Source organism: Coregonus lavaretus (assembly GCF_964263955.1).
Source record: "Coregonus lavaretus genome assembly, contig: HAP1_SCAFFOLD_870, whole genome shotgun sequence".
NCBI lineage: Eukaryota > Metazoa > Chordata > Actinopteri > Salmoniformes > Salmonidae > Coregonus > Coregonus lavaretus.
This window is the reverse complement of record NW_028161189.1, coordinates 136,342-163,967: the sequence shown is the minus strand read 5'-3', so window position 1 is coordinate 163,967 and position 27,626 is coordinate 136,342. Positions and strand designations below refer to the sequence as shown.

General features: G+C 44.0%; 1 protein-coding gene across 1 annotated transcript in view; it reads left to right on the top strand.

Annotated features, from left to right (window-relative positions):
- Nucleotides 1-27,626, top strand: part of LOC311121032 (unconventional myosin-IXAa-like) — a 77,827-nt gene that overhangs the window by 4,478 nt on the left and 45,723 nt on the right. The window contains exons 4-11 of the mRNA XM_084195573.1: nucleotides 7,030-7,127; nucleotides 7,336-7,462; nucleotides 9,181-9,270; nucleotides 14,958-15,074; nucleotides 16,436-16,570; nucleotides 24,571-24,692; nucleotides 25,671-25,812; nucleotides 26,935-27,130. Of these exons, the coding sequence (XP_084051699.1) occupies nucleotides 7,030-7,127; nucleotides 7,336-7,462; nucleotides 9,181-9,270; nucleotides 14,958-15,074; nucleotides 16,436-16,570; nucleotides 24,571-24,692; nucleotides 25,671-25,812; nucleotides 26,935-27,130 (1,027 nt within the window). The remainder of the gene's footprint in view (nucleotides 1-7,029; nucleotides 7,128-7,335; nucleotides 7,463-9,180; nucleotides 9,271-14,957; nucleotides 15,075-16,435; nucleotides 16,571-24,570; nucleotides 24,693-25,670; nucleotides 25,813-26,934; nucleotides 27,131-27,626) is intronic.

Genomic DNA, 27,626 nt, shown 5'->3' with positions numbered 1-27,626 from the left:
CATTGTCCTCGCAAGTGCTTGTGCCCCTGAGATATATTCTGTGCACTACTACACGCCTTTCTCCTTGCTTTCCCGTTTAGTTTTAGTTTTGTTCTTCTTCCTGGTTTGGGTTGTGTCCACTTCCTCAGTTGTATGTAGCCTGTCCCAGTCTCTGTTCCTTAGATCTCTGTTCTGATCTTCTGATTGGCTTCTTTGGTCTTTGACTAGATTGATTAGATGGAAAGATATTCAACCTACACCGTCAGTATCTCCTGTACCGGGAGTTGGAAACCCCTAATCTATGACTACTGTACTCTCCCACCTTAGTGAGGACGCTACTGGTACAGTATGTCTACCACACACTGGTACCCTGGGTCTCCACTCACTCAGCCATTAACTAGTGTTACTATTAATACAGTGAACCCGGTGTATCCCAGTCAGAATCTGCCAACAAACACTTTGGGCAGATTGAATAAGCGCATGGCGATAAGCAGCCGTCCAAACATTCCCCTGTTTGGCCCGGTACTTGTTGACATAGCCTCGCAGTAGCTGGCCCGTGATCCCCCCCCCCTGTGTGTGTCACAGCCGGCCGGTGCAACCTTAATTGGGGAGGATGGGCTCATAGTAATGGCTGGAATGGAATCAATGGAATGATATCGAACACATCAAACCCAAGGTTTCCACATGTTGGATACCATTCCATTTACTCCATTCCAGCCATTATTATGAGCCGTCCTCCCCTCAGCAGCCTCGTGTGTGTGTGTGTGTGTGTGTGTGTGTGTGTGTGTGTGTGTGTGTGTGTGTGTGTGTGTGTGTGTGTGTGTGTGTGTGTGTGTGTGTGTGTGTGTGTGTGTGTGTGTGTGTGTGTGTGTGTGTGTGTGTGTGTGTGTGTGTGTGTCCAGGCAGTAGGCTCACACGGACAGTCGTTTGTTCTGAGCTCTCCTGCTCTTGACCACCATAGGATTGATGACTTGACCTGTGAACTTTTGACACTAATCAGGAGGCAGTGGAATATGGAGGGGAGCTTTGTTCAAAAGCCTGGACATACACACACACTCAACCAGACACACACACACACTCAACCAGACACACACACACACACACTCAACCAGACACACACACACACTCAACCAGACACACACACACTCAACCAGACACACACACACACACACTCAACCAGACACACACACACACACACTCAACCAGACACACACACACACACACACTCAACCAGACACACACACACACACACACACACACTCAACCAGACACACACACACTCAACCAGACACACACACACACTCAACCAGACACACACACACTCAACCAGACACACACACACACACACTCAACCAGACACACACACACACACACTCAACCAGACACACACACACACACACACACTCAACCAGACACACACACACACACACTCAACCAGACACACACACACACTCAACCAAACACACACACACACACTGACTCAAGGTCAGCTTCTGTGGGGCTATGTCAACAAGTTTCCATTTTGAGCCAACGAGCCCCTCATGTGAGCATAGATGGATAAATAGTCATCCTGAGCAGTCGATGACCAAAACCGCCTGGCGACAGGTGTCTGATTCTGGGTTTGCTGATTGAATTAGTGATGGATGTTCTGGTGTCGGTGTATGGCATGCTCACCATATGCATATTCCATAGCCTTGAATCAGTGTAGTGCTTCACCGATCATCTCACCAATCACAATATGTGCAAAGACATTTCCCCAATGTCTCCAGGTAAGTGAGTGTTTTGTGATTTTTGTGTTGATTTGCTGCACATCTGCAACATGGGGACAGGCAAGGCTAATACGTTGTTACTGGAAAAGACTCTGAATTATTATATACTGTCTTGACATTAAAGAAAGGGAAGGCAAATAATGTACAAGGTACCACTGAAAGAATGTGTACTTTTGTAGTATTTTTATGTTACGATACTATATACATAGTAATACATTATGATCATTGTATAATGATAGTTCTGTTGTAATAGACAGCCAATGTATATTACAATACTATCAAAGACTCAGTTGTTCATTTGTTTTTCTACCCTTCTCTGACATTGTGGAATTGTAGAGGCCTGGTGAGTGTGAGCTGTGCAATACATGGAGTGTCTGTAGAACAGACCTGGTGATCTGGAAATAGACCTTTTCATTTCCACCCGGAGCCAAAGAATCAGAAACGGCTTTTATTACCTCAGCGTTGTTGTGGTTGGGAAGAATCATACTGTTGAACAGGAGAAGTGGACCTTTTTATATTACACACACTGGATATTTGAACGGGGGAGGGACGGATAAAAAGTTGATGTTGAAGACATGAAAGTAGAGCGGGAGAGGTGGATGAGGCACTTGTTAAGAGCTGAGTCATGTCAGGAGTGTTTGGTATGGAAATAATTATGGCAACAATGGAGGAATGAGCCCGTACAGGAAAGACCCCCACTCACATTAAGGAGGTGTGTGCGTGAGAGTGTGTGTGTGCATTTGTGTGAGCGTATGTGTAAGCAACTGTGTGATAAACAGCTGTGTAGCGTGCGGTGTGTTTATATTCTGCTGGAGAGGAGGTGTTTATATTCTGCTGGAGAGGAGGTGTTTATATTCCTCTGGAGAGGAGGTGTTTATATTCCGCTGGAGAGGAGGTGTTTATATTCCGCTGGAGAGGAGGTGTTTATATTCCGCTGGAGAGGAGGTGTTTATATTCCGCTGGAGAGGAGGTGTTTATATTCCTCTGGAGAGGAGGTGTTTATATTCTGCTGGAGAGGAGGTGTTTATATTCTGCTGGAGAGGAGGTGTTTATATTCCGCTGGAGAGGAGGTGTTTATATTCTGCTGGAGAGGAGGTGTTTATATTCTGCTGGAGAGGAGGTGTTTATATTCCGCTGGAGAGGAGGTGTTTATATTCTGCTGGAGAGGAGGTGTTTATATTCCTCTGGAGAGGAGGTGTTTATATTCCTCTGGAGAGGAGGTGTTTATATTCCGCTGGAGAGGAGGTGTTTATATTCCGCTGGAGAGTAGGTGTTTATATTCCTCTGGAGAGGAGGTGTTTATATTCTGCTGGAGAGGAGGTGTTTATATTCTGCTGGAGAGGAGGTGTTTATATTCCGCTGGAGAGGAGGTGTTTATATTCTGCTGGAGAGGAGGTGTTTATATTCTGCTGGAGAGGAGGTGTTTATATTCCGCTGGAGAGGAGGTGTTTATATTCTGCTGGAGAGGAGGTGTTTATATTCCTCTGGAGAGGAGGTGTTTATATTCCTCTGGAGAGGAGGTGTTTATATTCTGCTGGAGAGGAGGTGTTTATATTCCGCTGGAGAGGAGGTGTTTATATTCCGCTGGAGAGGAGGTGTTTATATTCCTCTGGAGAGGAGGTGTTTATATTCTGCTGGAGAGGAGGTGTTTATATTCCGCTGGAGAGGAGGTGTTTATATTCCTCTGGAGAGGAGGTGTTTATATTCCTCTGGAGAGGAGGTGTTTATATTCTGCTGGAGAGGAGGTGTTTATATTCCGCTGGAGAGGTGGTGTTTATATTCTGTTGGAGAGGAGGTGTTTATATTCCGCTGGAGAGGAGGTGTTTATATTCCGCTGGAGAGGAGGTGTTTATATTCCTCTGGAGAGGAGGTGTTTATATTCCTCTGGAGAGGAGGTGTTTATATTCCTCTGGAGAGGAGGTGTTTATATTCTGCTGGAGAGGAGGTGTTTATATTCTGCTGGAGAGGAGGTGTTTATATTCCTCTGGAGAGGAGGTGTTTATATTCTGCTGGAGAGGAGGTGTTTATATTCCGCTGGAGAGGAGGTGTTTATATTCTGCTGGAGAGGAGGTGTTTATATTCCGCTGGAGAGGAGGGGTTTATATTCCGCTGGAGAGGAGGGGTTTATATTCCTCTGGAGAGGAGGTGTTTATATTCCGCTGGAGAGGAGGGGTTTATATTCCTCTGGAGAGGAGGTGTTTATATTCCTCTGGAGAGGAGGTGTTTATATTCTGCTGGAGAGGAGGTGTTTATATTCCGCTGGAGAGGAGGTGTTTATATTCTGCTGGAGTGGAGGTGTTTATATTCCGCTGGAGAGGAGGTGTTTATATTCCGCTGGAGAGGAGGTGTTTATATTCCGCTGGAGAGGAGGTGTTTATATTCCTCTGGAGAGGAGGTGTTTATATTCCTCTGGAGAGGAGGTGTTTATATTCCGCTGGAGAGGAGGTGTTTATATTCCGCTGGAGAGGAGGTGTTTATATTCTGCTGGAGAGGTGTTTATATTCCTCTGGAGAGGAGGTGTTTATATTCTGCTGGAGAGGAGGTGTTTATATTCTGCTGGAGAGGAGGTGTTTATATTCCGCTGGAGAGGAGGTGTTTATATTCTGCTGGAGAGGAGGGGTTTATATTCCTCTGGAGAGGAGGTGTTTATATTCCTCTGGAGAGGAAGTGTTTATATTCTGCTGGAGAGGAGGTGTTTATATTCTGCTGGAGAGGTGTTTATATTCCTCTGGAGAGGAGGTGTTTATATTCCGCTGGAGAGGAGGTGTTTATATTCTGCTGGAGAGGAGGTGTTTATATTCCGCTGGAGAGGAGGTGTTTATATTCTGCTGGAGAGGAGGGGTTTATATTCCTCTGGAGAGGAGGTGTTTATATTCCTCTGGAGAGGAAGTGTTTATATTCTGCTGGAGAGGAGGTGTTTATATTCCTCTGGAGAGGAGGTGTTTATATTCTGCTGGAGAGGAGGTGTTTATATTCTGCTGGAGAGGAGGTGTTTATATTCCGCTGGAGAGGAGGTGTTTATATTCCTCTGGAGAGGAGGTGTTTATATTCCGCTGGAGAGGAGGTGTTTATATTCTGCTGGAGAGGAGGTGTTTTATATTCCTCTGGAAAGGAGCAGTCATACCATCTGATCCACTCTGCCCTCCTGGTGTTATAAGCAGTCATACCATCTGATCCACTCTGCCCTCCTGGTGTTATAAGCAGTCATACCATCTGATCCACTCTGCCCTCCTGGTGTTATAAGCAGTCATACCATCTGATCCACTCTGCCCTCCTGGTGTTATAAGCAGTCATACCATCTGATCCACTCTGCCCTCCTGGTGTTATAAGCAGTCATACCATCTGATCCACTCTGCCCTCCTGGTGTTATAAGCAGTCATACCATCTGATCCACTCTGCCCTCCTGGTGTTATAAGCAGTCATACCATCTGATTCAAACTCTCATCTACCATGGGTCTTAAAGTGATGGTTCACTTCAAATTGCTATCGATAAAATACAATTGTGTTTGTTGTCCGTAGCTTATGCCTGCCCATACCATAACCCCACCGCCACCATGGGGCACTCTGTTCACAACATTGATGTAAGCAAAACGCTCGCCCACACAATGCCATACACGTGGTCTGCGGTTATGAGGCCGATTGGACATGCTGCCAAATTCTCTAAAGCGATGTTGGAGGCGGCTTATGGTAGAGAAATTAACATTCAATTTTATGGCAACAGTTCTGATGGACATTCCTGCAGTCAGCATGCCAATTGCACGCTCCCTCAAAACATGAGACATCTGTGGCATTGTGTTGTGACAAAACTGCACATTTTAGAGTGGCCTTTTATTGTCCGCAGCACAAGGTGCACCTGTGTAATGATCATGCTGTTTAATCAGCTTCTTGATATGCCACACCTGTCAGGTGGATGGATTATCTTGGCAAAGGAGAAATGCTCACTAACAGATGTGAACACATTTTTGCACAAAATTTGAGCGACAGAAGCCTTTTGTGCGTATTGAAAATGTCTGGGTATCTTTTATTTCAGCTCATTAAACATTACATTTACATTACATTTTAGTCATTTAGCAGACGCTCTTATCCAGAGCGACTTACAGTTAGTGTGTGCATACATTTTCATACTGGGACCAACACTTTACATGTTGCATTTATATTTTTGTTCAGTGTACTTCCCCATTTTTATTTTAATGCTAACATGGTGGCAGAACTTGTGGATACAATTTTTTTTCTTCTGCTAGCATTGCGCTAACGCTAGTTAGCATTGTATCACGAAACTACCTCTAACTTCCTTCATATTGGACACAGAGGTATAAAAATGGTATCCCCTAGTTCATCTGACTCTGGGGAAGTAAAGGGCCTCATTGCCAACATCCCCAAGTATCCCTTTAATATGCTGCAATCATAACTCTTCTCTCTGTTGGCCAATGGACAAACAAATAAATGATACAGCTTCTTTTGAGCACTTACTCCAACAGACCCTATAAAAACACTTACCCCAACAGACCCTATACAGACACTTACCCCAACAGACCCTATAAAGACACTTACCCCAACAGACCCTATACAGACACTTACCCCAACATACCCTATACAGACACTCCAACAGACCCTATAAAGACACTTACCCCAACATACCCTATACAGACACTCCAACAGACCCTATACAGACACTTACCCCAACATACCCTATACAGACACTTACCCCAACAGACCCTATAAAGGCGGTCATAAATTGCTACTCTTCTTATTTCCTTTGCCAGCAGGCCAAATTTCCACAGAAAGCATAGCAGAAAAAGCCCCTGAATTTTCCACTGCATGAGCAGAACATGCATATGTTATCGTTCACCAGGCCCCTAAAATCTGACCAGAAATGTGTCTCTCTTGTCTCTGGTTTGTTAGACCGAACTTCCTAATGACATGCTCTTATAAGTCACTCGGCCTCTCTGTGTGTCATGCCACTGAGCTGTCTTAGGAGAAGCCTGTCACTACAAGTCATCTTCAGTTCTTGGGTGGACATTTTCTCTAAGTTAGTTAGTCACTGATACAGCATGTAGTGTTGTTGATGGCACAGCACTGGCTAGTACAGCACATACTGTATCCGCTCAGCTGAGCACACTGGGCTGACTTACTGTTTGGCAGTCGCACTGATTTTGTGCTACAGTTGCAGTGTTGTTTGAGCCAAAATGGCTATCCTGTAGTAGGCCATGATGTGGTAAGGCCAAAATGGCTGCCAAATGGACACTGATAACACCTGGTTTCCTGTCGTTGGCCCGTGCAGGACTGCTTCACAGTGGAAGGGGAGGACCTGAAGCACGACTTTGAGAGACTGCAGCTGGCCATGGAGATGGTGGGATTCCTGCCTGCCACGCGCAAACAGTGAGTACACAAACGCAAGCACACACACACAAACTCACCGCTCATACACACACTGACACATTGACATACACTGAAATTACAAACACAGGCCAAGGAATCATAGTCACAGGTCAATTACCATGATACACTGTCCAAAAGCTCTAACCAGTTTCTGTGTTGAAACGAGCCATGTTTCTGTGTTGAAACGAGCCATGTTTCTGTCCCGCAGGATCTTTTCTCTGTTGTCGGCCATTCTTCACCTGGGGAACATCCGCTATAAGAAGAAGACGTACCGAGATGACTCCATTGACATCTGCAATCCAGAAGTCCTACCTACTGTCTCAGAACTGTTAGAGGTAAGCATGTTACTGTCTCAGAACTGTTAGAGGTAAGCATGTTACTGTCTCAGAACTGTTAGAGGTAAGCATGTTACTGTCTCAGAACTGTTAGAGGTAAGCATGTTACTGTCTCAGAACTGTTAGAGGTAAGCATGTTACTGTCTCAGAACTGTTAGAGGTAAGCATGTTACTGTCTCAGAACTGTTAGAGGTAAGCATGTTACTGTCTCAGAACTGTTAGAGGTAAGCATGTTACTGTCTCAGAACTGTTAGAGGTAAGCATGTTACTGTCTCAGAACTGTTAGAGGTAAGCATGTTACTGTTGAAATGATTCCTTATTACATTTACATTTGACATGTTAGTCATTCGGCTGACGCTTTTATCCAGAGCGACTTACAGTTCATCTTAAGATAGCGAGGTGAGACAACCACATATCCCAGCTATAGTGAAGGACGTTTCTTCTCAGTAAAGGAGCTAGTCAACAAAGCCGGTGCGAGTAAGAAAACACACGTGCAAGTTTAAGTTCAGGAAAGGTTTTCTATTTTATAGTTTTATAATGGATACAACAGAAGGTGATTGAACGAGACGTACAGTCAGAAATAAGACCTATGGGGATGGCGGGGTGTGGAAATCTATTCCTCAACTGTGTTCCCATCCACACAGGCACTTTGTTACTCAATGTCAGAATGTTTTCAGATGCATTTGCAGTGACGTACTGTGCAAGGCTTTTCAGTACCAAGCCACTCGGTGGAAAATGCAATTCCTCGGTCAGGAATTTGGTTTGTATGCAGCATATAATTACATCATTTCCAATTCTGTCATCCGTCTACAAATATTCTGTAGGCATAAGACTATTTCTCTCTCTCTCTCTCTTTCCCTCAGTTTATGAATTATCGTTTTTCCAGTGAACATGTGATGCGAAGGGACAGAAGTCAGGACTTATAAGGGCAGATGTATTTTCAGAATACTGATCCAACCATCAATGAGGTTTGCAGGAAAGCAACAGAAGCAGCTAGTGGCTAAGGAACATGGCTTGTGCTTTATGTGAAAGAACATATGCTCCCCAAATGGGTTGGGTCAGAGTCAATCAAGCATCTTACAGATAAAGGGAAATCCATTTTTAAATAATGTTAATATGAGGAACATGAGATGATTTATACAGCTTACTTATGATTCAATATGAGATGGTTTGTAATCAGTATTTAAGTACCTTCAGATAAAGTGTTGCTGTGATTCCTCCACTAGGGTTGCAAAATTCCTGGAACTTTCAGTAAATTCCCTGGCTTTCCTGAAATCCCGGTTGGAGGATCCTCGGAATCAGGAGGGAACAAGCAAGAAATCCGGTATCCTACAACCAGGTTTTCTGTTAAACCAGGGGATTTATTGAACGTTCCAGGAATTTTGCAACCCTAGTTGGGACATAGTCTACATCCAAGAAGAGTGCACTGTGTTGGGACATAGTCTACACTCTCTAGTTACAGGATTTTTATAGGATAGTGCAGGTCGTTGGCCCCCCTCGTGTCAGTAACTAGGAATAAGTCTTTCTCATGACCGTGAGGGCCCGCCCCACTAAACATAGCAGGGCACATATCCACCCTCATTACCTAAACATTTGGCAGAATGAAAGCTGTTGTAGGGCTTGGTGTGTGTTCAGTAGCAGGATGACCTTCGTGTTTCTGAAACAGAAATGACTTTCAACTGTGAAATGAATTGTGATCTCTTGTCTTTTCTGTACAGGTCAAGGAAGAGATGCTATTTGAAGCCCTGACGACGAGGAAGACCGTGACAGTGGGAGAGAGGCTGATCGTGCCCTACAAACTGGCTGAGGTGAGACCAAGTCAATGGCACAAACCTGAAACTCATCCCAAACATTATCAACCCTTAGTGCAAAGAAGAGGCACCGTCAAATACTCCACCTTACCTCAAGACGTACCATTCCTCATCCCAATCCCAAAGTATTCTTGAAAATATGATCATCAAGATGTTTTGCATTATTCTGCATTGGTAAATGCTAAGGAATAGTAGGCACCCTGCCTATCTAAATAACGATATAGGGGAAACACTGGGTCCCAGTCCCAGGGCAGGCTGTGAAGCAGCTGGAGTCAGAGCTGGTCGGTCTGTCTGTCAGTCTCTGTCTGTCTGTCTCTGTCTGTCTCTGTCAGTCTCTGTCTGTCTCTGTCTCTGTCTGTCTCTCTCTGTCTCTCTCTGTCTCTCTCTGTCTCTCTCTGTCTATCTGTCTATCTGTCTATCTGTCTCTCTGTCTGTCTCTGTCTGTCTCTGTCTGTCTCTGTCTGTCTCTGTCTGTCTCTGTCTCTGTCTGTCTCTGTCTGTCTCTGTCTCTGTCTGTCTCTGTCTCTGTCTGTCTGTCTCTGTCTGTCTGTCTCTGTCTGTCTGTCTCTGTCTGTCTGTCTGTCTCTGTCTGTCTGTCTCTGTCTGTCTCTGTCTGTCTGTCTCTGTCTGTCTGTTCGGTTGGGTCTGTCTGTCTGTCTCTGTCAGTCTCTGTCTGTTTGTCCGGTTGGGTCTGTCTGTTTACCCGGTTGGGTTCAGATGGATGTGTACAGTGGGGTAGGCCAAAGCAGATGTCAGGGCCGTTAAAAGGGGTCTGCTCCGCAGGGCCAGCGGAACTCACAGCTACACACACACACACACACGTACACATACGTACACACACACACACGCACAGTGCATTCGGAAAGTATTCAGACCCCTTGACTTTTTCCACATTTTGTTAAGTTACAGCCTTATTCTAAAATGGATTAAATAAATAAAAATCCTCATCAATCTACACACAATACCCTATAATGACAAAGCGAAAACAAGGTTTTATAAATTTTTGCAAATGTATTAAAAATAACAAACAGAAATACCTTATTTACATAAGTATTCAGACCCTTTGCTATGAGACTCGAAATTGAGCTCAGGTGCATCCTGTTTCCATTGATCACCCTTGAGATGTTTCTACAACTTGATTGGAGTCCACCTGTGGTAAATTCAATTGATTGGACATGATTTGGAAAGGCACACACTTGTCTATATAAGGTCCCACAGTTGACAGTGCATGTCAGAGCAAAAACCAAGCCATGAGGTCGAAGGAATTATCCTTAGAGCTCCGAGACAGGATTGTGTCAAGGCACAGATCTGGGGAAGGGTAACAAAACATTTCTGCAGCATTTAAGGTCCCCAAGAACACAGTGGCCTCCATCATTTTTAAATGAAAGAATTTTGGAACCACCAAGACTCTTCCTAGAGCTGGCTGCCCTGCCAAACTGAGTAATCGGGAAAGAAGGGCCTTGGTCAGGGAGGTGACCAAGAACCCGATGGTCACTCTGACAGAGCTCTAGAGTTCTTCTGTGGAGATGGGAGAACCTTCCAGAAGGACAACCATCTCTGCAGCACTCCACCAATCAGACGGAAGCCACTCCTCAGTAAAAGGCACATGACAGCCCGCTTGGAGTTTGCCAAAAGGCAACTAAAGGACTCTCAGACCATGAGAAACAAGATTATTTGGTCTGATGAAACAGAGATTGAACTCTTTGGCCTGAATGCCAAGTGTCATTTTTGGAGGAAACCTGGCACCATCCCTATGGTGAAGCATGGTGGTGGCAGCATCATGCTGTGGGGATGTTTTTCAGCGGCAGGGACTGGGAGACTAGTCAGGATCGAGGGAAAGATGAACGGAGCGAATTACAGAGAGATCCTTGATGAAAACCTGCTCTAGAGCTCTCAGGACCTCAGACTGGGGCGAAGGTTCACCTTCCAAGGACAACGACCCTAACCACACAGCCAAGACAACGCAGGAGTGGCTTCGGGACAAGTCTCTGAATGTCCTTGTGTGGCCCAGCCAGAGCCCGGACTTGAACCCGATCGAACATCTCTCTGGAGAGACCTGAAAATAGCTGTGCAGCGACACTCCCCATCGAACCTGACAGAGCTTGAGAGGATCTGCAGAGAAGATCAGGTGTGCCAAGCTTGTAGCGTCATACCTAAGAAATGTAATCGCTGCCAAAAGTGCTTCAACAAAGTACTGAGTAAAGGGTCTGAATACTTATGTAAATGTAATATTTCCGTTTTTTTATTTTTAATAAATTTGAAAGAAAATTGAAAACCAGTTTTTGCTTTGTCATTATGGGGTATTGTGTGTAGATTGATGAGGGGGGAAAAAACAATTTAATCCATTTTAGAATAAGGTTGAAAAAGTCAAGGGGTCTGAATACTTTTCGAATGCACTGTATACACACACACACACACACATATACACACACGCGCACATGCACGCATACACCATGTCTGTAATTTTGGCCTTGGAAGCTCTGACTAGGGAATGGGAGTGGAAAGTGGCTGTGTGTAGACCTGTTAGTTCCGCTGGCCTTACTGAACAGACCCCCTTTTAATGTGAGCGTGTTTGTAGCCATGCAAAAACCTAGATATGGTTTTAAGTTAACCAAACAAATGAACAGGTTGGTGAAGTATCCTTGAAATGTGCATCCGCATTGCAAGTCAACCTTACACCAAGCTACTGAAAAAGTCCCTTTTGAGAAAGACTGCCGCAGCTCTCATAATTCCAATGGCACAAGCTCCTTTTCTTTAATGCTAGTCCACTAAGGCTGCATCACCAGAGAGCTGCCTAGTGTGTTTACAGACACCAGAGAGGGTTTCTCTGGAAACAAACACATGCCACCGCCGTGTAATGCAGACAAGACCCAGCTGAAAGATTGACCAACAAGCTCACAAAGTGGAAATCGGAGGCCTATTCTTTTAAGGATAATTCTAAAGTATAATTGTTATTTTAAGTATAATTGCCTATTGGCTACCTCTTATTGTTCGTCGTTTACACCGACAGTATGTCCACATGTTGGATGGGTATTTTATCTCAATCTTTTCCACAAAGTCGATCCTTTCCACAAGATCGCTCTTCAGTCCTACCTCCCATTCCCCAACTAGCATGTGGCTACGCCATATCACAGCATACAAGAAACATCCACATTACACACACCTTTTATACTACACAGATACGCCCTCATTCCAGACATTAGCTGTTCAGGAGCCATTTTATATGAAGAAAGAGTGCTGATTGTTTTGGCAGCTCTTTGGGTGGTCCTTTCTGTAAACATTGTTGCAACAGTGAACTTTTACTCATTCACTCTATAGTCTAAACTGGTATTCTACTACTTGAAAACTCAAGTACCATGGATTTATTTTTATCTCTAATTGTCTTACCCATTTGTTATTGAGATATTTAAAAGATGAATTCTCATCAGAATGTTTTGAATCCAACTTCCTTTAAATATGAAAAGGCCTCTCACTTTTTAAGACTCTTGCAAGCAATATAAATATCATTTTGTATGACCTGTGGGAGTTGCTAGGCAGATCGGTCAGTAGTCACTAAAAATAAAGTAGTAAATTATGTAAAAGACAGTCATTTCAACTTTTGCGGTACCTTTGTATAATGGCATGTTTTGAGCAACAGTAGACATCTGAAGCTCTGCAGGCACTTGTACTGGAAACTAAACTAACCTCCCACACAGTTGGGTCACATTTTTGTGTCTGGTAAATCTATCTCACCTTGTTGATTAATGGACATTTAGGCATGGCAACAGAAGATGACAAACAGCCCTTCACTGTCTGTTGATGGTATATGAACTGTAACTCAGTAAAATCGTTGAAATTGTTGCATGTTGCGTTTTTATATTTTTGTTCAGTATATATTGGAAGAGATTTAGCCTTGTTTGATTCCAATGTAGAAAAACAAGCAACAAATCCATGTTGATTTCTAGATGTTTATTAGTTATTCATTTGAAGCCAAACCCGATGGGGCCCAGATGTTTGGAACATTGTATAATTAAAGCAGGAAATCCACACAAGTGAAGTTGATTCCATTGTCTGATAGAAGTGTTTAGGGTATTCCATTGTCTGATAGAAGTGTTTAGGGTATTCCATTGTCTGATAGAAGTGTTTAGGGTATTCCATTGTCTGATAGAAGTGTTTAGGGTATTCCATTGTCTGATAGAAGTGTTTAGGGTATTCCATTGTCTGATAGAAGTGTTTAGGGTATTCCATTGTCTGATAGAAGTGTTTAGGGTATTCCATTGTCTGATAGAAGTGTTTAGGGTATTCCATTGTCTGATAGAAGTGTTTAGGGTATTCCATGGACCCCATTGTCTGATAGAAGTGTTTAGGGTATTCCATGGACCCCATTGTCTGATAGAAGTGTTTAGGGTATTCCATGGACCCCATTGTCTGATAGAAGTGTTTAGGGTATTCCATGGACCCCATTGTCTGATAGAAGTGTTTAGGGTATTCCATGGACCCCATTGTCTGATAGAAGTGTTTAGGGTATTCCATGGACCCCATTGTCTGATAGAAGTGTTTAGGGTATTCCATGGACCCCATTGTCTGATAGAAGTGTTTAGGGTATTCCATGGACCCATGGCACGAGAGTCTCAGAGTAGGAGTGCTGATCTAGGATCAGTTTAGCCATTTAGATACAAATGAATAAGAGGAGGTTCTTTGTGAATATGGGCCCAGGTCTTTCACATTCAACCTTTTGAGGTCAGTAGTAATATGGATGAATAGTGAGGTGCAGTAGGTCAGTAGTAATATGGATGAATAGTGAGATGCAGTAGGTCAGTAGTAACAGGGATGAATAGTGAGGTGCAGTAGGTCAGTAGTAATATGGATGAATAGTGAGATGCAGTAGGTCAGTAGTAACAGGGATGAATAGTGAGGTGCAGTAGGTCAGTAGTAATATGGATGAATAGTGAGATGCAGTAGGTCAGTAGTAATATGGATGAATAGTGAGGTGCAGTAGGTCAGTAGTAATATGGATGAATAGTGAGATGCAGTAGGTCAGTAGTAACAGGGATGAATAGTGAGGTGCAGTAGGTCAGTAGTAATATGGATGAATAGTGAGGTGCAGTAGGTCAGTAGTAATATGGATGAATAGTGAGGTGCAGTAGGTCAGTAGTAATATGGATGAATAGTGAGGTGCAGTAGGTCAGTAGTAATATGGATGAATAGTGAGGTGCAGTAGGTCAGTAGTAATATGGATGAATAGTGAGATGCAGTAGGTCAGTAGTAATATGGAGGAATAGTGAGGTGCAGTAGGTCAGTAGTAATATGGATGAATAGTGAGGTGCAGTAGGTCAGTAGTAATATGGATGAATAGTGAGGTGCAGTAGGTCAGTAGTAATATGGATGAATAGTGAGGTGCAGTAGGTCAGTAGTAATATGGAGAAATAGTGAGGTGCAGTAGGTCAGTAGTAATATGGAGGAATAGTGAGGTGCAGTAGGTCAGTAGTAATATGGATGAATAGTGAGGTGCAGTAGGTCAGTAGTAATATGGATGAATAGTGAGGTGCAGTAGGTCAGTAGTAATATGGATGAATAGTGAGGTGCAGTAGGTCAGTAGTAATATGGATGAATAGTGAGGTGCAGTAGGTCAGTAGTAATATGGATGAATAGTGAGGTGCAGTAGGTCAGTAGTAATATGGATATGTTTTGGTGTGTTCCTCCAGGCGGGCACGGTGCGAGACTCCATGGCCAAGTCCCTGTACAGCGCACTGTTTGACTGGATCGTGTTCCGGATCAACCACGCGCTGCTCAACAACCGGGACTTGGAAGAGAGCGCCAAGGTAAGACCAACGTGACTGCTGTCATGCTTTGTTATGACATGCTCATGTCTGCTTATAACATAACTATGTCATGCGCTGATCACATGCTCACCTCTCCACTTCATTAAGATTAAGATCACTTTATTGGTCGATTTCAAGGTCCAACCAAAATGTTACTTCTGCTTTTAACCCAACCCCTCCGAAAGACACACATACATACATACAGTGGTGGAAAAAGTACCCAATCGTCCTACTTGAGTAAAAGTAAAGATACCTTAATAGAAAATGACTCAAAGTGAAAGTGAAAGTGAAAGTCGCCCAGTGAAATACTACTTGAGTAAAAGTCTAAAAGTATTTGGTTTTAAATATACTTAAGTATCAAAAGTACAAGTATAAATAATTTCACATTCCTTATATTAAGCAAAACAGACGGCACGATTTTCTTGTTTTTTAAATGTATGGATAGCCAGGGCCACATTCCAACACTCAGACATCATTTACAAAGGAAGCATTTGTGTTTAGTGAGTCCGCCAGATCAGAGGCAGTAGGGATGACCAGGGATGTTCTCTTAATAAGTGTGTGAATTGGACCATTTTCCTGTCCTGCTAAGCATTCAAAATGTAACGTGTACTTTTGGGTGTCAGGGAAAATGTATGGAGTAAAAAGTACATTATTTTCTTTAGGAATGTGGTGAAGTAAAAGTAAAAGTTGTCAAAAATGTAAATAGTAAAGTACAAGATACCTCCAAAAAATGACTTAAGTAGTACTTTTAAATATTTGTACTAAAGTACTTTACGCCACTGCATACATATACAGGTTTTGGAGAGGTGTGTTGGGCTGCCACACTGGGCGCCCGGGGAGCTGTTGTTTGGGCGGTTAAGTGCCTTGCTCAAGGGCACAACGTTTACCCTCCGTTTGCCAGCTTACCTCCTGCCAGATTGTTTTCCGTCGAACCCGGGATTCGAACTGGCAATCCTCCAGTTGCTGGCTCACCTCTCTAACCACTAGGCTACCTGCCGCTCACCTCTTCACCCAGAATAACTGTGTCCACGGTCATAGTTGAAGCACTGGATACACACAGGCTTTATACTTCTGTTACAGGTGTTCAAATAGAGCATGAGCACGTTGGCAGAGACATGCTGCGATAAGACAATGCTTTTTTATTGATTTAATAAATCATGGTATGAACCACCTTCTGGAAACAGTGACATCAGTGGTTTTGTTTGAATGGCTTTGGTTGAGCTTGTTTGCCATTTATATGGCTAAGGATCTTTGGTAACTTTCTCAGTAAGACTTTCACCAATATGGCCTTCATATTTAATCGTTTTTTAATCAAAACGCATATCGTCAATTGAGATTTCACCCTCATGTATCCCTCACAGATCTTTTCCATCGGAGTGCTGGACATCTTTGGCTTTGAGGACTACGAAAACAACAGCTTTGAGCAGTTCTGTATCAACTTCGCCAACGAGAGGCTCCAACACTACTTCAATCAGCACATCTTTAAGCTTGAGCAGGTAAGGCATTTGACATTCCTGCACCCTTTCAGTACTAAATGTGCTTATGCACAATGCACTTACATGGAAGACTACTATACAGTAGTCCTTTAAAGACGCAGGCAGGCTCCTCCAGTGGGTTATGCAATAGGGTTTATTATGGGGCTGACCACCACATGACTCACCTCTTCAACCCTCTGACTACTGATTATGATGGATGGATGTTACCTCCTCAACCCTCATTATGATGGATGTATGTTACCTCCTCAAACCTCATTATGATGGATGTATGTTACCTCCTCAACCCTCATTATGATGGATGTATGTTACCTCCTCAACCCTCATTATGATCGATGTATGTTACCTCCTCAACCCTCATTATGATGGATGGATGTTACCCCCTCAACCCTCATTATGATGGATGTATGTTACCTCCTCAACCCTCATTAGGATGGATGTATGTTACCTCCTCAACCCTCATTATGATGGATGTATGTTACCACCTCAACCCTCATTATGATGGATGTATGTTACCTCCTCAACCCTCATTATGATGGATGGATGTTACCTCCTCAACCCTCATTATGATGGATGTATGTTACCTCCTCCACCCTCATTATGATGGATGTATGTTACCTCCTCAACCCTCATTATGATGGATGTACAGTGAGGGAAAAAAGTATTTGATCCCCTGCTGATTTTGTATGTTTTCCCACTGACAAAGAAATGATCAGTCTATAATTTTAATGGTAGGTTTATTTGAACAGTGAGAGACAGAATAACAACAACAAAATCCAGAAAAACGCATGTCAAAAATGTTATAAATTGATTTGCATTTTAATGAGGGAAATAAGTATTTGACCCCCTCTCAATCAGAAAGATTTCTGGCTCCCAGGTGTCTTTTATACAGGTAACGAGCTGAGATTAGGAGCGCACTCTTAAAGGGAGTGCTCCTAATCTCAGTTTGTTACCTGTATAAAAGACACCTGTCCACAGAAGCAATCAATCAATCAGATTCCAAACTCTCCACCATGGCCAAGACCAAAGAGCTCTCCAAGGATGTCAGGGACAAGATTGTAGACCTACACAAGGCTGGAATGGGCTACAAGACCACCGCCAAGCAGCTTGGTGAGAAGGTGACAACAGTTGGTGCGATTATTCGCACATGGAAGAAACACAAAAGAACTGTCAATCTCCCTAGGCCTGGGGCGCCATGCAAGATCTCACCTCGTGGAGTTGCAATGATCATGAGAACGGTGAGGAATCAGCCCAGAACTACACAGGAGGATCTTGTCAATGATCTCAAGGACCATAGTCACCAAGAAAGCAATTGGTTAACACACTACGCTGTGAAGGACTGAAATCCTGCAGCGCCCGCAAGGTCCCCCTGCTCAAGAAAGCACATATACAGGCCCGTCTGAAGTTTGCCAATGAACATCTGAATGATTCAGAGGAGAACTGGGTGAAAGTGTTGTGGTCAGATGAGACCAAAATCGAGCTCTTTGCCATCAACTCAACTCGCCGTGTTTGGAAGAGGAGGAATGCTGCCTATGACCCCAAGAACACCATCGCCACCGTCAAACATGGAGGTGGAAACATTATGCTTTGGGGGTGTTTTTCTGCTAAGGGGACAGGACAACTTCACCGCATCAAAGGGATGATGGACGGGGCCATGTACCGTCAAATCTTGGGTGAGAACCTCCTTCCCTCAGCCAGGGCATTGAAAATGGGTCGTGGATGGGTATTCCAGCATGACAATGACCCAAAACACACGGCCAAGGCAACAAAGGAGTGGCTCAAGAAGAAGCACATTAAGGTCCTGGAGTGGCCTAGCCCTCCTGAGATGTGTGCAAACCTGGTGGCCAACTACAAGAAACGTCTGACCTCTGTGATTGCCAACAAGGATTTTGCCACCAAGTACTAAGTCATGTTTTGCAGAGGGGTCAAATAATTATTTCCCTCATTAAAATGCAAATCAATTTATAACATTTTTGACATGAGTTTTTCTGGATTTTTTTATAAAATGGGTGGTCCTCTGTAGCTCAGCTGGTAGAGCACGGCGCTTGTGGTTTCGATCCCCGGGACCACCCATACACAAAAATGTATGCACGCATGACTGTAAGTCGCTTTGGATAAAGTGTCTGCTAAATGGCATTGTTATAATAAACCTACCATTACAATTATAGACTGATCATTTCTTTGTCAGTGGGCAAACGTACAAAATCAGCAGGGGATCAAATACTTTTTTCCCCTCACTGTATGTTACCTCCTCAACCCTCATTATGATGGATGTGTGTTACCTCCTCAACTCTCATTATGATGGATGGATGTTACCTCCTCAACCCTCATTATGATGGATGGATGTTACCTCCTCAACCCTCATTATGATGGATGTGTGTTACCTCCTCAACCCTCATTATGATGGATGTGTGTTACCTCCTCAACCCTCATTATGATGGATGTCTGTTACCTCCTCAACCCTCATTATGATGGATGTATGTTACCTCCTCAACCCTCATTATGATGGATGTATGTTACCTCCTCAACCCTCATTATGATGGATGTGCATGACCTCCTCAATCCTCATTATGATGGATGTGTGTTGGTGTTAACTGACTGGATTGGAGAAAAAGGTTGTTTCGGTCATGATCAGCTTTGTAGGTAAACATCATGTTTAACCACGATTGACTGAGTCACTTGTCCTTTAGTACTTTTAGGCTGCGTTAAGACAGGCAGCCCAATTCTGATATTTTTTTCCACTAATTGGTCTTTTGACCAATGACATCAGATCTTTTTCAAAGCTGATCTGATTGGTCAAAAGACCAATTAGTGAAAAAATATCATAATTTGGCTGCCTGTCTAAACGCAGCCTTAGTGAGTACAACTGAAACTGATTGACTGAATCACTTGTCCTTTAGGACTCTTAGTGAGTACAACTGAAACTGATTGGAGAGTTCCTTTTACAGTGCCATATCGGCAATGACACATACTGTATTTGCTGAAGGAGGCCTCCTGTACAAAGGCACCCATCCATAAAGCCACTGCCTTCATTAACCTCCATGTTAAAAATTAGCCATGGCTTTTGAACATGTACAGCCCTCACTCAACTTCTAAGAGGGTTTGTTTGCTTCATGCTTTGGTAAGGTTGGGCCATTGCATCGTGCTACTAATAAGTCCGATTTTGTGGGATTTCCTATGTTAAGATGTACTGTTCCTCAACAGAACAAATGGCTTATGAAATGAATTGTCATAGAAGACCACTGAAATGAAGTGTTAGAACTCAATCAAGACAATACTCCGATATAGTTCTGAACTGTTAGAGCTCAATCAAGACAATACTCCGATATAGTTCTGAAGTGTTAGAACTCAATCAAGACTATACTCTGGTATAGTTCTGAACTCAATACTCAGAATTTACTAAAGCAACCATGTGCTGCTTGTTATAAGCAGGCAGCCATTTTTCTGGTGGTTATAAATGTCCTTATCCGCTACCGTTTCTGGTGGTTATAAATGTCCTTATCCGCTACCGTTTCTGGTGGTTATAAATGTCCTTATCCGCTACCGTTTCTGGTGGTTATAAATGTCCTTATCCGCTACCGTTTCTGGTGGTTATAAATGTCCTTATCCACTACCGTTTCTGGTGGTTATAAATGTCCTTATCCACTACCGTTTCTGGTGGTTATAAATGTCCTTATCCACTACCGTTTCTGGTGGTTATAAATGTCCTTATCCACTACCGTTTCTGGTGGTTATAAATGTCCTTATCCACTACATTTCTTTTTGATAATTTTGAGCTTATAAATTAAAAATTACAAAATAATCCCAGGCATGCACATTCTCGTAGAGGCATTGCTATAAGAGAGAGGTGTGTGTGTGTGGCCTGAAATCCTCCAGAGTGCGGGTGGAGTGTGTCATTCAGCAAGCTGCAGCGTCTCTCTCCCCAGTGACTGTCATATCAGCAGTGTTGGCAAACCATCAGACGTCTAAACCACTGCTGGCAACGTAGAGGAGCACAGTGTTTATGGTCCATTCACACTCAATGAACAGCATGGTGGCCTACTGTACTGTACACAGCCAGCTAGCAGGGTCACAGTCTTCTTTCTGCTATTAGCTAACAACTATTGTGTTGATAATCATGTCTCGTGTTACGCTGTGCTGAAGTTGTCATCGTCCATAGTGTATACAGAGCATGGGCCTTGATGTTTATACTGACTGAACTGTGGCTGATCCAAGTCATGTATAGCATCAACATGCCCTCAAAGTCACTGATTTATGATTTGACTAGAAAATGTCTCCATATTGTGTGATCCTGTAAGTCACACTAAAAGGCTCTCTGTGCAGACAGGCATGTTCAGACCCTGTTATAGTGAGAACACGCCAGCCCATCGTCAATGTGTGACTGTGTTGACATCCAAGAATCGGGCTGTCAATGTGACCTGCTTGAGTAGCACAAGGATCATCGATTCTAATGCTTTCCCTTTTCCAAGCACTCACCATAGTTGTCCAGGCATGTTTTGCCCAGTGCTTTCCTTGACAGGAAGGTCCCATTGCAGACGTCCAAGTCCTCTGGGTAACAGAAAATAAGGACTGGGTTATTTGCCATGGTTTGGAGGCCAGGGCAGCCATGCTGCAGAACCGTTTTAGCCGTGCTCAAGGGTGCAACGTCAGGAGAAGGCAAGTTATTTGTGCTCATGGGAAATTGAATAAAGCAGGGGTTTATTTGAATATCTGGATTGTATTGTTGTGATAGCATGACTAACCTGCACTAGGGAAGGAAATCCACTAGAAATAGTTGTAGGAAACCAAAGTGTTGGAGGCTACATTGGGAAAGCCTAGTGGTGTCCCTTACAGACTAGAGATCAACATGGAGACAATATCAAGGTGGCATCAAGGAGCTTTTTTCCCACGTAATTACTCTGTCTAAAGAGAAATTCTGCTAGCCTGTATTTGCATGTTGCCCCTCAGTGAAAGGAAGTGTGTGGGTGTGTGTGACGGAACAAGCGACAGGGGGGGGCAAAGTTGACAGACGTCCAGGTTGGCTCATCTCCAGCTACGTCTGGCAGGCATGACATCACCATCATAAATCACTACACATGGAGGGATTCTTGGAATACTTAGACTCCTCACACACTTGTATACACACACACACACACACACACACTCACACACACACACACTCACACACACACTCACACACACAGACATGCACACAGATACGCACAGACACGGACATGCACACACAAGAGCTTACACACACACACGAGCGCTCATTATACAGTTAATGGTATGTGGTTCGGTATGTGTTTTTACCTAACCATTTATAGAGATCTTGTAAATGTAGTTTTATGGTTTTTCCATGTGCTACCGGGGTTCGTTCATGTTGTTGGCCAGATCGAGGCTCACTGAAGGAGACGTGACGGAGTCAAGAGAGGGAAGCAGATTAGAGACGGAGGTTAACTGACAAACAGCAGATTGAAGACGGTCCACAATAGAGACCGAGGTTAACAGACAAACAGCTGATTTAAGACGGTCCACAATAGAGACCGAGGTTAACAGACAAACAGCTGATTTAAGACGGTCCACAATAGAGACCGAGGTTAACAGACAAACAGCAGATTTAAGATGGTCCACAATAGAGACCGAGGTTAACAGACAAACAGCAGATTTAAGACGGTCCACAATAGAGACCGAGGTTAACAGACAAACAGCAGATTTAAGACGGTCCACAATAGAGACCGAGGTTAACAGACAAACAGCAGATTTAAGACGGTCCACAATAGAGACCGAGGTTAACAGACAAACATAGCAGATGCTGTATGCACTATGGCATTGTGACACATCAGCCTGAGCCTACCATATCTGAAATATCCACTACATTTTATAGAACCTTGTACAGCGTTTGTGGTGTAAACACAATACATATATGTGGTCCCTTTTAGTCACAGATCTAGGATCAGGTCACCCTTCCCAAATGCCAAGAGTGTGCAAAGCTGTCATCAAGGCAAAGGGTGGCTATTTGAAGAATCTCAAATATAAAATATATTTTGATTGTTTAACACTTGTTTTGGTTACAACATGATTCCATATGTGTTATTTCATTTTTTTGATGTCTTCACTATTATTCTACAATGTAAAAATGTTTACAAATAAAGAAAAACCCTTGAATTAGTAGGTGTGTCCAAACTTTTGACTGGTAGTGTATATGCTCCCTTTTAGTCACAGATCTAGGATCAGGTCACCCTTCCCAAATTCTAACCATGAACACTGTCAGCTTGTACCAAGTACAATAATCATGGCGGGCAAATATTTTCATTTGAGCCTAGCATTGAAGGACTGGACCGTTGGTTCATTCCATTCTTCTACAGACTGGGATCATAAACCACCGTATTAGGTTATTGTTTTTGTGCCCATGCAGCGCACCAATGAGGTTTGTTCTCGTATTTCCCAGTCCTTATTTGCGAGGACAGTGGGATAACAGATTAACTGGTTTGTTCAGCTGACTTGTGTGACTTTTGGCTAAAAGAAAGGAGGGGGGGGAAAGGAGGGTGAAGGAGATTGATTTGATTAAACCCTCGCTGGGATTATAGTCCTTTATTGCGCCGTTCTTTTTCCCAGCGAGTCAAGGAGACGACGTGCAGGAGGGGAAAAACACTGCAAAATGCTAAGAATGCTTTTCACATTATTAAACCGCAAAGTGGTCCAGGCAGGCCCAGCCCAGCCCAGCCCAGCCTAGCCCAGCTCAGCCCAGCTCAGCCCAGCCCAGCCCAGCCCAGCCCAGCCCAGCCCAGCCCAGCTCAGCCCAGCTCTGCCCTGCCCAGCCCAGCCCAGCCCAGCCCAGCCCAGCCCAGCCCAGCACAGCACAGCTCAGCACAGGGAAAGGTTGTGCTGTGTTGTAGCACAACAGGAAAGCAACACTACTACTGGAACACTGTTGTTTTGTTTGTTCAGGCCCAGTGTCAAGGGTCAGTGGAGGCTTCTGAGGGGAGGACGGCCCATAATAATGGCTGGGACGGAGCGAATGGAATGGCATCAAACAAATAGAAACCATGTGTTTCGATGTATTTGATACCGTTCCACCAATTCGGCTCCAGACGTTACCAAGAGCCCGTCCTCCCCAATTAAGGTGCCACCAACCTCCAGTGCCAAGTGTGAAGAAACACCATACAGTTAGAGTACAAGTACATGTTTTTTAACCTGTCCTTTGGATGAAATGTGTGATGTGTGGGCTGTGAATGACGGTTATGTGATTGATGTTTGTCAGGGCAATCAGTTTCCCTTACTCCACCACCATATGCATAGTTTTCTGACTTTGCAGTTGTTGCAGACAACCCAAACCTCTGTAGAACAGCATATAAGAGAAAAGGGAGGTCCCATACAATGTTATGGGGCTCAGTGGTATTTGGTACAAATTGATAAGATTCTTACTATACTTACTTTGAGTGTTGAACCATAGCATTGTACATTAATAGTAAGATCACATCTTCATGTTTCTGTTGTTTGTTCATCCTGGAAACCCTAGACCTACTCCAATTCGCATACCGCCCCAACAGATCCACAGACGACGTAATCTCAATCGCACTCCACACTGCCCTTTCCCACCTGGACAAAAAGGAACACCTATGTGAGAATGCTGTTCATTGACTACAGCTCAGCGTTCAATTAATTAATCAAATAGCCACCCGGACTATTTGCATTGACACCTCCCCTTTTGTTTATTATCTATGCATAGTAACTTTACCCCTACCTACATGTACAAATTACCTCGACTAACCTGTACCCCCGCACATTGACTCGGTACCGGTACCCCCTGTATATAGCCTCATTATTGTTATTTTATGGCGTTAAGTTTTATTATTTTTTATTTTTTACTGTAGTTTATTTAGTAAATATTTTCTTAACTCTATTTTCTTAAAACTGCATTGTTGGTTAAGGGATTGTAAGTAAGCATTTCACGCTAAGGTCTACACCTGTTGTATTCGGCGCATGTGACAAATAAAATGTGATTTGATTTGTTTGTATAGGAGGAGTACAGGGCGGAGGGCATCAGCTGGCACAACATTGACTACGTCGACAACACAGGCTGCATCAACCTCATCAGCAAGAAACCCACAGCGCTGCTCCACCTGCTGGATGAAGAGTCCAAGTGAGTCCATCAGACCTCTCTCGCTCTCTCTTTCAGATTCCCTCTTGCTCTGTCAGACCTGGGTCAAAATACGATGCATGATTCCACTCCGTAAGACTGGCAAGGAAGTGACTGTGACTAGGATGATGTTATAGTGGAGAACAGTGATACTCTGTAATGGGAGATATTCAGGTCGCTTCATACTGCATACTCTATGAAGTCTTAAAATATACACAACCTGATATCCAAACAGTCCTCTTCTGATAACAGACAGTTTTAATAAGCATGTTTTAATTCATTCATGAGCATGGCTGAAATGGGACATTTTTGTTTCAGTACAACGTCCTCATCATTCCCTCTCCATGTGTTGTAACTAAACGCTCCTTCTTGATTTGGACACTGACGCACCGAATTCCTCCCACTTGAAATACCTGGAAATCGAGTCCCTGGCGCTCTGTGTTTGTCATAGCTCAAGTTCCCCTTAGCCTCCCCCTGACCCACTCTTCCTCTCCTCTTCCTGTAAGCTGTTGGTTTACTGTGAGCACTTCTGACAGGGGAACTGCTGTGCAGCGTCTCTAAAGGCTTGAGAGAAAGCAGGAGTTTATCGTCCTCCTCTGGCCCAACCACCTTCTCTCTATGGGGAGAGTTTGACTCTTAGGTGTAAATCTAGGATCAGCTCACCCTCCATTAATCCTTGCCTTAGCCATTAGAGGGGAAATATAAAACTGACCTTACATCAGTGTTCATGGGTGACTTCGTTCTATGGATGAAGATTCCAAGGAGGAGTTGTGGAAGTTGGAACCACCCATAACTCTTTGTGCTACTATATAATCAGAATCATTATTCTGTAGGGACTAGAAGAGGAGAGCGGGATGAATAGGTGTCTGTCTGTGTCCGTCTGTGTTTCTGTCTGTGTCCGTCTGTGTTTCTGTGTTGTGATCCTCTCTGAGACATGATGACATCACCCCCCCCCCCCCCCCCCCGTCATCCTTGTCCCAGCTTCCCCCAGGCCTCTAACCAGACTCTGCTGGACAAGTTCAAGCGTCAGCATGAGGGCAACGGCTACATCGAGTTCCCCGCCGTCATGGAGCCCGCCTTCATCATCCGCCACTACGCCGGCAAGGTCAAATACGGGGTCAAGGTCAGTGTCTGCCTGTCTGGGTTCAACGAGAGCTTCATGTTTGTGTCATAGCGTCCTAGCTTAAATCATTCCATTGAATGGAAATGTCTGTAGGACCAACTACTGTTTACTTTGGCAGGAATCATATCAGAGCCAGCATGGTTCAGGTTAGCACGGTAGTGTTAAGGTTATAGGGGTCATCTCATATCTCTGTGGTAGTGTTTTCTTTTTGCGTGGGAGGTTGTAGTTCAAATCAGGCAAGGTGTTTCATGCATTTGGACATATAGTCTACTGTAGCTGACAGGCACAGACACACACACCCAGTAATGGGCTGTGAAGACTTACACATTCCTGTACAGGGGGATTTCTTCATCACTCTCTTGGCCCGGTTCCCTGCTGCAGAGTCCTATAACCCAGACCTCAGACTTGGCAACCAGGAATATTTCACACACTGTGCAGGTCTGGACAGTCGTCTTTAGCTAAACTTGTTTCTACCTCGTCTCCTGCGAACAACAAACGCTTCATTCTCTCTTGAATAACCTGTTAATTTCCATGGTATTTACTATTGTTGTTTTTGGATGGAACAGAGTCCAAGTAACACTTCACAGCTTGGTTGGAACCACATTGGCAATATATGAGGCATCAATCAATATAATTACACTGCGGAGAGGAGCATTAAGAAATGTTTTAATTAGAGGTGTTGCAATCCAGTTCAAACTGAGTGCATCCTCTATTACACGGCTTCTTTAGTGACATGGTTTTGGAAACCTCAGGAGTTCTTCTGCCATACCATACAATCTGTAGCTCAATTGGTAGAGCATGGCGCTTGTAACGCCAGGGTAGTGGGTTCGATCCCCGGGACCACCCATACGTTAAAAAAAATGTATGCACACATGACTGTAAGTCGCTTTGGATAAAAGCGTCTGCTAAATGGCATATTATTATATATTATACAAGAAGCTGTGTACCTGTTCCAATGAAAGTCTCACTAGAGAGGAAATTAAAAGCTGAAATATGTATTGAAGCTAAGCTGAGCTTATGTGTTTGTAAACTGAGGGTGAACTGAGTGCAATGCTTAGCCCTTCACTCTCTCTCTCTCTCTCACTCACTCACTCACTAACTCACTCACGTATTCCCACACAGGACTTCCGGGAGAAGAATACGGACCACATGCGTCCGGACATCGTGGCCCTGCTGAAGAGCAGTAAGAACGCCTTCATCTGTGGCCTGATGGGCATCGACCCCCCAGCCACCTTCCGCTGGGCCGTCCTCAGAGCTTACTTCAGGGCCATGGTGGCCTTCAGGGAGGCTGGGAAGAGACACGTACACAGGAAGAGTGGTGAGTGTGCTGCACACTGTAGACTTTTTTCCTGAGTCCTTTTCCCCCTTTAGGCTCCTGAGTCCTTTCCCCCCTTTAGGCTCCTGAGTCCTTTCCCCCCTTTAGGCTCCTGAGTCCTTTTCCCCCTTTAGGCTCCTGAGTCCTTTTCCCCCTTTAGGCTCCTGAGTCCTTTTCCCCCTTTAGGCTCCTGAGTCCTTTTCCCCCTTTAGGCTCCTGAGTCCTTTTCCCCCTTTAGGCTCCTGAGTCCTTTTCCCCCTTTAGGCTCCTGAGTCCTTTTCCCCCTTTAGGCTCCTGAGTCCTTTTCCCCCTTTAGGCTCCTGAGTCCTTTTCCCCATTTAGGCTCCTGAGTCCTTTTCCCCCTTTAGGCTCCTGAGTCCTTTTCCCCCTTTAGGCTCCTGAGTCCTTTTCCCCCTTTAGGCTCCTGAGTCCTTTTCCCCCTTTAGGCTCCTGAGTCCTTTTCCCCCTTTAGGCTCCTGAGTCCTTTTCCCCTTTTAGG